Source organism: Ranitomeya variabilis, chromosome 5, assembly GCF_051348905.1.
Source record: "Ranitomeya variabilis isolate aRanVar5 chromosome 5, aRanVar5.hap1, whole genome shotgun sequence".
Lineage (NCBI taxonomy): Eukaryota > Metazoa > Chordata > Amphibia > Anura > Dendrobatidae > Ranitomeya > Ranitomeya variabilis.
In genome coordinates this window covers 313,905,661-313,916,210 of record NC_135236.1, presented here as the reverse complement: position 1 = coordinate 313,916,210, position 10,550 = coordinate 313,905,661, and the positions used below count along the sequence as shown (strand labels likewise).

The following is a 10,550-nucleotide window of genomic DNA, read 5'->3' as shown; positions in this document are numbered from 1 at the left end:
CACGCAGGCGCAGTAAACAAGACATCAAGTGATGTCAGTTGTAGGGCAGCGCGAACTGCACATGCCCAAGGCAGAATATGACCGTGCAGGCGCCTGGACAACTGAATGATGCCGAGGAGGCGGCGCCCTTCTTCGCAGAGTGACGGCTGTGTTGTGTCTGGATGAGGGGGGAAAGACCTGCCCCCGGACGATTTGAAGGTATGAGGGACCAAATTCAAAAGCGATTATTTCTGCAGTGCAACGAACAATAAGTAAAAGAGCCACCTTGTCAGAATGCAGCATTAGTGCTGCACAAGATAGCTCTTTTAGTTACAAACGCCGGGGTGGGTGACAGGTTCCCTTTAACATACATAGGGCCCAATTCATCAATCATTTTTCGCAAAGTGATTTAAATGTTGCAAATTGTCTTAGGCAAATCGTATTTGTGCAGTTGTGACCTTTGGTGATTTTATGTCAGTTCAGGTACCGTCACACTAGACGATATCGCTAGCGATCCGTGACGTTGCAGCGTCCTGGCTAGCGATATCGTTTAGTTTGACACGCAGCAGCGATCAGGATCCTGCTGTGATGTCGCTGGTCGTTGAAGAAAGTTCAGAACTTTATTTGGTCGTCAGACCGGCGTTTATCGTCAGGTTTGACACCAAAAGCAACGATGCCAGCGATGTTTTACGCTGGTAACCAGGGTAAACATCGGGTTGCTAAGCGCAGGGCCACGCTTAGTAACCCGATGTTTACCCTGGTTACCAGCGTAAAAGTAAAAAAAACAAACAGTACATACTCACCTGCGTGTCCCTCGCCGTCCGCTTCCTGCACTGACTGAGCGCCGGGACCGGAAAGGGAAAGCACAGCGGTGACGTCACCGCTCTGCTGTTAGGGCCGGCACTCACAGTCAGTGCGGGAAGCGGACGCCGGGGGACGCGCAGGTGAGTATGTACTGTTTGTTTTTTTTTACTTTTACGGACCTCAGCATCGTTGGTCGCTGGAGAGCGGTCTGTGTGACAGCTCTCCAGCGACCAAACAGCGACGCTGCAGCGATCGGCATCGTTGTCTGTATCGCTGCAGCATCGCTTAGTGTGACGGTACCTTTCCAGCCAGTGTCACCAACTATTTGAAAAATAAGCGCATATTCCATGTGAGGCTGCAATACCTAGCACAGCCTTCAAATTCAGCAAATTTGTTCAACAAAAGGGGCATAAATTATGACACTTAGTTGGGTACATTTTTTTTGCAGTGGCACATGGAGCACACTTTTTATTGGCACATCTTGATCAAGACCGCCATAGAAAGGCCAGTCTTGATGAATCGGGGCCATAGTGTAAACAAATATGGTTCAATTAATGCCAATACACCCTAAAAGCATGCTAATGATTGAATTGGCTAATTTAAAAACTGTTCATTTTTGTATTCCGCATAATTGGAACACAAACCTTTAATTACAACAAAGACTACATCAATTATAAAAGTAAGCCGAGATTGAGTAATAACTACATGTAGTAACAGGGCGCAACAGTAGGCAAACCTTTGGCACAATACATTATGGTTAAGGTTTGCAATTTGCACAATTGTATCTGAATGTTTGCTGAATGGTCAATTTGTAATGTACCGTATTAGGATTAGATTATATTCTATCCTTTCCTTTTATTTAGTTGTTGTTCTCTCTCTGCTACCTTTTATACTGAATGTCTTCTTTATTGTAATTGTTTCTAATCTAATTATGTGGAATAAATTAATGAGTTGTTTTTAATTGGCCCATTCGCTCCTTTGTGTGCTTTTTTTGTGTATAATTGGATGTTATTATTGAAGTTGCTAATTGTGACTTTTTTGCAGACTTATAACAGTGGGTGAAATAAGTATTGAACACGTCACAAATTTAGAAAATTGGTGACGTGTTCAATACTTATTTCACCTGCTGTAAATAAATATATTTCTAAAGGTGCTATTGACATGAAATTCTCACCAGATGTTGGTATCAAACCCATCCAATCCACACAGGCAAAGAAATGAAACCATATATACCTATAAATTTAGTTATGTTTAATGATGAGAAATTACACAGGGAAAAAGTATTGAAAACAGAAAGAGAGGTGAAATAGCAATGGAAAGTCATGACCCCAGCTGAAATCTATCAGTAATTCAAAAGCAATCCTTCCATTTAGTGGAAAAATATCAGCTGGTTCAACTGATGACCTATAAAATAGTGTCTCGTTACCAAGGTGCCACAAAAGAAACATCTCATGATTGGTAAAACCAGTGAACTGTCTGAAGACCTCCACAACCTTATTGTTGCAAAACATACTGATTGCATTAGTTACAGAAGAATTTCTAAACTACTGAAGGCTCCAGTGAGCACTGTTGGGGCCATAATCCAGAAGTGGAAAGAACATAATTTCACCATAAACTGGCTAAGACCAGGTGCTCCCAAGAGTTTAGACAGAGTGAAAAGAATTTTCAGAAGTTGAAAAAGAGCCAATGAACACCTGTGGAGAGCTACAGAACAGCAATCAGCAGGTACAATTGTTTGAAAGAACACTGAAAGTAATGCACTGAACCTGTATGAAATGTATGCATACTCACCACACAACACTATCGCTGAACAAAAAGCATGTTCAAGCACATTTATAAACTGTCACTGACTGTCACTTTTATAAACTACTCAACAACATTTATTAATAATAATAATAATCTTTATTTTTATATAGCTCTAACATATTCCGCAGTGCTTTACAGTTTTTGTACACATTATCATCACTCCCCAATGGGGCTCACAATCTAAATTCCCTATCAATATCTCTTTGGAATGTGGGAGGAAACCGGAGTAGCTAGAGGTAACCCACGCAAACACAGGGAGAAGATACAAACTCCATGCAGATGTTGTCCTTGGTGGGATTTGAACCCAGGACTCCAGCACTGCAAGGCTGCTGTGTTAACCACTGAGCCACCGTGCTGCTCTTTAGAAAAGCCTGTGAAATACTGGTAGAATATAGCCAGGTCAGATGAGACCAAAATTGAACTCTTTAGCAGTCATAATGCACACCATTTTGAGGGCCAAAATGCACTGCATATCACCGTTCTGGCTCCTACAGACCAGTTAGATGCTCTTAATCAACTTGTTACCTGCAATAAAGACAGCTGTCTTACATAGTCACCTTTATAAAAGACTCCTGTCCACAGACTCAATTAATCAGTCAGACTCTAACCTCTACAACATGGGCAAGACCAAAGAGCTTTATAAGGCTGTCAGGGACAAGATCATAGACCTGCACAAAGCTGGAATGGGCTACAAAACCATAAGTAAGACACTGGGTGAGAAGGAGACAACTGTTGGTGCAATAGTAAGAAAATGGAAGAAATACAAAATGACTGTCAATCGACATAGATCTGGGGCACCATGCAAAATCTCACCTCGTGGGGTGTCCATGTGAGGAAGGTGAGAGATCAGCCTAAAACTACATGGGCGAGAACGTGTTAATGATCTCAAGGCAGCTGGGAACACAGTTACCAAGAAACCCATTGGAAACACATTATGCCATAAAGGTTTAAAATCCCGCAGTGCCCGCAAGGTCCCCCAGCTCAAGAAGTCTGGATGATTCTGTGAGTGATTGGGAGATATGGTCAGATGAGACAAAAATTGAGGTCTTTGGCATTAACTCAACTTGCCATGTTTGGCGGAAGAGAAATACTGCCTATGACCCAAAGAACACCGTCCCCACCATCAAGCATGGAGGTGGAAACATTATGTTTTGGTGGTGTTTCTCTGCTAAGGGCACAGGACTACTTAACCGCATCAACTGGCGAATGGATGGAGCCATGTAAAATCCTGAGTGACAACCTCCTTCCCTCCGCCAGAACATTAAAAATGGGTCGTGGCTGGGTCTTCTAGCAAGACAATGACCGAAAACATACAGCCAAGGCAACACAGGAGTGGCTCAAAAAGAAGCACATTAAGGTCATGGAGTGGCCTATCCAGTCTTTAGACCTTAATCCCATAGAAAACTTATGGAGGGAGTTGAAGCTCCGAGTTGCCAAGCGATAGCCTCAATCTTAATGATTTAGATATGATCTGCAAAGAGGAGTGGACCAAAATTCCTCCTGACATGTGCGCAAATCTCATCATCAACTGCAAAAAAAGTCTGACTGCTGTGCTTGCCATCAAGGGTTTTGCCACCAAGTATTAAGTCTTGTTTGCCAGTGGGATCAAATACTTATTTCTCACTGCAAAATGCAACTAAATTTATATAATTTATACAGTGTGATTTTCTGGATTTTATTTTTTATATTCTATATTTCAATGTTAAAATTAACCTACCCTTAAAATTATAGACTGTTTCATGTCTTTGTCGGTGGGCAAACATACAAAACCAGCAAGGGATCAAATACTTACTTTCCTCCCACTGTAGATCTTGTGAAAATCTCATGTCAAGAGCACATTTTGAAATATATTGACTTAGAAAATTGGTGATGTGTTCAATACTTATTTCACCCGTTATATATGAGTCATGGGACAGAAGTTAAATTTGCATAGCTCGTTATATGAATATGTACCATGTGAGCCCTATTTTCATACAAATGTAACAAAGGTACTTGGATGCAGTGACACAGAGGCGCAGAGCAGGGGTTATCTATTATTTACTTAATTAACAGTAATAAACTCCTCCCAGGGAGATAACAGGAAAAAAAGGGATGCAGGGTAAACAGTATAACTGCTATTCAACTATACAGTCTTTATATCAGGTTTAATTTATCGTAGCTCCGCTGTCCATTACTCTCTGGAAGTCTAACAGGTGATGAGATACTGGCGGAGGCCGATGCAGCCTTTCAGGCGTCCTCGCCCAACACACGGTCTCACTTCTAGCGGCAGCGGGCGGTCACCAGTTTTGCCCGCTGAGCCCCAAGTCCATCTAACTGCGGAACTAAAGAGTGAAGCTATATTACAATCGGAGTATGTGCCTCTGAGCAACCGCTGTCACCTGGATATCCGCACTGCAACGCACTGCTCGGTGCGCATTATACAGCAAGGTTCTGTACTAGGGCCGATTCTTTTTAATCTTTGTTAATGACCTTGTACATGGCATTGAAAGTACAGTGTAAGCCTTTGCTGACAAAACCAAACTATGTAGGGTATTAAAAACTGATAGTACCATATTACAAAACAATCTGGCTAAGATGTCTGAATGGGCAAACATTTGGCGACTGAGACTTAATGTTAATGTTGACAAATGTAGACTGATGCACAGGGGACAGAGTAAACCTATTGCTGCGTGTATGTGTGCATGTATATATATATATATATATATATATATATATATATATATATATATATATATATATATATATATATACACTCACTGGCCACTTTATTAGGTACACCTGTCCAACTTCTTGTTAACACTTAATTTCTAATCAGCCAATCACATGGCGGCAACTCAGTGCATTTAGGCATGTAGACATGGTCAAGACAATCTCCTGCAGTTCAAACCGAGCATCAGTATGGGGAAGAAAGGTGATTTGAGTGCCTTTGAACGTGGCATGGTTGTTGGTGCCAGAAGGGCTGGTCTGAGTATTTCAGAAACTGCTGATCTACTGGGATTTTCACGCACAACCATCTCTAGGGTTTACAGAGAATGGTCCGAAAAAGAAAAAAAATCCAGTGAGCGGCAGTTCTGTGGGCGGAAATGCCCTGTTGATGCCAGAGGTCAGAGGAGAATGGGCAGACTGGTTCGAGCTGATAGAAAGGCAACAGTGACTCAAATCGCCACCCGTTACAACCAAGGTAGGCCTAAGAGCATCTCTGAACGCACAGTGCGTCGAACTTTGAGGCAGATGGGCTACAGCAGCAGAAGACCACACCGGGTACCACTCCTTTCAGCTAAGAACAGGAAACTGAGGCTACAATTTGTACAAGCTCATCGAAATTGGACAGTAGAAGATTGGAAAAACGTTGCTTGGTCTGATGAGTCTCGATTTCTGCTGCGACATTCGGATGGTAGGGTCAGAATTTGGCGTAAACAACATGAAAGCATGGATCCATCCTGCCTTGTATGGAGCATCTTTGGGATGTGCAGCCGACAAATCTGCGGCAACTGTGTGATGCCATCATGTCAATATGGACCAAAATCTCTGAGGAATGCTTCCAGCACCTTGTTGAATCTATGCCACGAAGAATTGAGGCAGTTCTGAAGGCAAAAGGGGGTCCAACCCGTTACTAGCATGGTGTACCTAATAAAGTGGCCGGTGAGTGTATATATATATATACATACATGCATACCGTACATACACATACACATAGACATACACACATTCATACATATATACACTCAAAAACATACATACATACTTACATACATTCTATGTGTATATATCTATTCTATTCTAACCTGTCAGTGTGATTTTACTGTAGCAGCACATGAATTACCGGCTTTTCAAAGGATCTAGAGATACGGTTCTACAGGAAGTAGTTTTGTTTTTGTTTTTTCTCTGGGGTACTCAACTTTATTAGCATACACAGAGAGACACAAGTTAGCCCCAAAAACGCATGAAAAAACACACCAAATCTGCAACAAAAACGCACCAAAACATGCGTTTTTGCCACAGCTTCTTTCCTGCCAGGAAATCAGGTTTTGCTGTGGATAAAAAAACACCGCAAAAACGCCCAGTGTGAACTTACCCTTAATCTTTTTTTACAGTGGTTAGGGGCTGATGTGTGGTTTTAAACTCACTGGTGTTCAATAATGCAAGTGAATTTTCCGTTTTTAGGGTGGTGTCAATAAGATGTATCATGGCGTTCGAGATTTTGATCCAAATGGTCCAAGAGTGCATTTGACGATGGAAAAGGGAGACACCGTGTTCTTTCATCCCTCCCTTATCCATGGATCCGGAATGAACAAGACAGCTGGATTCAGAAAGGTAAAAATACTACACTGCCTAAGTAATAACTTCAAAATAACCTAATATAAAAACATTATACTGTCTTGCATTGTAAACTTAATAACTTGTACTTCCATAACCATATATGTATGCTTTCTCTTTGGCCCTGTCCACTTTTCATTAGCTTTGGCTAGAAAAGTCCAACATCTTAAAGAAGAACTCCCACCAAACCATTTATTGTTTAAACTGAAACCAGCCAAGTGCATAGTTTCACCATTGCAGTCATTGTTATTTTCCAGTCATCTACTATTCTAGTATAATTGCAATGTTTTGGAACAAACTGCCTATGAAAACAGTATCTTTTTTAAAAAAATAAACACTCAAAATGCATGTTCCAAATTATTATGCACAGCAGAGTTTTCAACCTTTTTTTTTTTTTAACCAAAAAATGGTCAATTGTGAAGTTATAAGCATTATCAGCTTATTACAAAATGAAATCAAACAGTTTTCAAGTGAAAACTTTATTCTAGGTGATGTTATATTTGCACATAGAACCCCTTGTTCAAAATTGCTTCTAAACTCTCTCGTCCATTGAATTTGTCAGTTTTTGGATGGTTTCTGCTTCAATTGTTTTGCATGTGGACAGAATACCCTCCCAGAGCTGTTGCTTAGATGTGAACTGCCTCCCGCCATCATAGACACTCCTTTTGATGATGCTCCAGAGGTTCTCAATGGGGTTTAGGTCAGGGGAAGTTGGTGGCCACACTATAAGTTTGTCCTCTTTTATGCCCATAGCAGCCAGGGATGCAGATGTGTTTTTTGCAGCATGAGACGGTGCATTATCATGCATGAAAATGATCTTGCTGCGGAAAGCACGGTTCTTCCTCTTGAACCATGGCAGGAAGTGTTGTTTTAGAAACTCCACATAGATTATGGAGTTCATCTTTACCCCTTCAGGGATCATAAAGGGGCCAACAATCTCTCTCCCCATGATTCCAGCCCAAAACATTACTCCACCTCCTCCTTGTTGGCGCCTTAGCCATGTTTTCATGGGGTGTCCATCAACCAGCCATCCTCCACTCCATCCATCTGGACCATCGAGCGTTGCACGGCACTCATCGGTGAACAAAACAGTTTGGAAGTCAGTCTTCATGTATCGTTTGGCCCACTGGAGCCATTTCTGCTTGTGTGCAGTGGATAGAGGTGGTCGACAGGATGGCTTAAGCACAGCTGCAAACCTCTGAAGGACCCTGCATCTTGTTGTTCTGGGGACGTTGGAGGCACCAGCAACTTCAAAAACTTGTCTGCTGCTATGACAAGGCATTTTTGCAGCTGCTCTTTTAACCTTATGCCATTGCCTGTTGGAAAGAGTCCTCAATTTTTCCTTATCAGCACACACACGTGTGCTGGGAACCAGCTACATACTTCTTGATTGTGCGATGATCACGATGAAGTGTCTTGGCAATGTTGATTGTAGTCATGCCTTGACCTAAATACTCCACAATTTGTTGCTTCTCAGCAGCCGACACATCCTTTTTCTTTCCCATTTTGGCCAAAAATGTAGGCTACTTAGTAATGTGGAACAGCCTTCTTAAGTAGCCTTGCCTTTATTTGGACACACCTGCCAAACTAATTTGCACAAGTATCTGCAATTACTTTCAGTGATATAAAGAGCCCTGACACACATCACCATCAATGAGTTTAAATGACAAACAAAAAAATTCTAACCTTATCACTCATAAACTTTGTGCATAATAATTTGGAACACAGTGTAGTAAATGGGCAGAAAAGAGTTCAATGGTTGGGCTATGAATCACAGAAAGCTATGCATATAACCATAAAATAGTCTATGGCATGCTGTGAACCACAAGATTAACTGATGTGACAGTCAATAGGACATGTAACCATAAAGTGATCTTTTGCATGAAAATGAAAGTGCACTGTGACACTATCTAATAAGTGCAAATGATCATCTAATTGTCACCACATATAAATTGTAAATTGCAAGTTGTGGCTAGCTAAGCTGCCCGCTGATGGCAGGTGTGAAATAGGGCATACCACTGTCAACCAGTATAGCTGAGAACTGCCACAAGCCGCAGACAAGAAATTATGATTTCATCTCCTACTGCTCCTTCTGTATAGTAGATGAAGATCGTTTGAGACTAAGATGCACAGTGTCTAAACAATTACACTCCCAAGACTTCATACCCTTTAATTAGAAAGGACTAGTAGCCATATCTCTATCGCTTCATTGAGGGACACAGAAAACCATGGGTGTATGCTGCCATTAGGAGGCTGACACTATTCACAAAAATTTAGCTCCTCCTCCGCAGTGTACACCCCACTGACTGGCACTATGTTAATCAGTTTTAGCTTAGTGTCAGTAGGAGGTGGACACGGGTCTTTAACTAGAACCATATACAATGCCTACAAGTAGTATTCAACCCCCTGCAGATTTAGCAGGTTTAATAAGATGCAAATAAGTTAGAGCCTTCAAACTTCAAACAAGAGCAGGATTTATTAACTGATGCATAAATCTTACAAACCAAAAAGTTTTGTTGCTCAGTTAAATTTTTATAAATTTTAAAAATAAAAGTGTGGGTCAATTATTATTCAACCCCTAGGTTTAATATTTTGTGGAATAACCTTTGTTTGCAATTACAGCTAATAATCGTCTTTTATAAGACCTGATAAGGCCGGCACAGGTCTCTGGAGTTATCTTGGCCCACTCCTCCATGCAGATCTTCTCCAAGTTATCTAGGTTCTTTGGGTGTCTCATGTGGACTTTAATCTTGAGCTCCTTCCACAAGTTTTCAATTGGGTTTAGGTCAGGAGACTGACTAGGCCACTGCAACACCTTGATTTTTTGCCTCTTGAACCAGGCCTTGGTTTTCTTGGCTGTGTGCTTTGGGTTGTTGTCTTGTTGGAAGATGAAATGACGACCCATCTTAAGATCCTTGATGGAGGAGCGGAGGTTCTTGGCCAAAATCTCCAGGTAGGCCGTGCTATCCATCTTCCCATGGATGCGGACCAGATGGCCAGGCCCCTTGGATGAGAAACAGCCCCACAGCATGATGCTGCCACCACCATGCTTGACTGTAGGGATGGTATTCTTGGGGTCGTATGCAGTGCCATCCAGTCTCCAAACGTCACGTGTGTGGTTGGCACCAAAGATCTAGATCTTGGTCTCATCAGACCAGAGAACCTTGAACCAGTCAGTCTCAGAGTCCTCCAAGTGATCATGAGCAAACTGTAGACGAGCCTTGACATGACGCTTTGAAAGTAAAGGTACCTTACGGGCTCGTCTGGAACGGAGACCATTGCAGTGGAGTACGTTACTTATGGTATTGACTGAAACCAATGTCCCCACTGCCATGAGATCTTCCCGGAGCTCCTTCCTTGTTGTCCTTGGGTTAGCCTTGACTCTTTGGACAAGCCTGGCCTCGGCACGGGAGGAAACTTTCAAAGGCTGTCCAGGCCGTGGAAGGCTAACAGTAGTTCCATAAGCCTTCCACTTCCGGATGATGCTCCCAACAGTGGAGACAGGTAGGCCCAACTCCTTGGAAAGGGTTTTGTACACCTTGCCAGCCTTGTGACCCTCCACGATCTTGTCTCTGATGGCCTTGGAATGCTTCTTTGTCTTTCCCATGTTGACCATGTATGAGTGCTGTTCACAAGTTTGGGGA

The 10,550-nt window shown here is 42.1% G+C and overlaps 1 protein-coding gene across 1 annotated transcript in view; it reads left to right on the top strand.

Annotated features, from left to right (window-relative positions):
• PHYH (phytanoyl-CoA 2-hydroxylase) overlaps positions 1-10,550 on the top strand; it is a 59,114-nt gene that overhangs the window by 36,986 nt on the left and 11,578 nt on the right. The window contains exon 7 of the mRNA XM_077264596.1: positions 6,754-6,903. Within this exon, the coding sequence (XP_077120711.1) occupies positions 6,754-6,903 (150 nt within the window). The remainder of the gene's footprint in view (positions 1-6,753; positions 6,904-10,550) is intronic.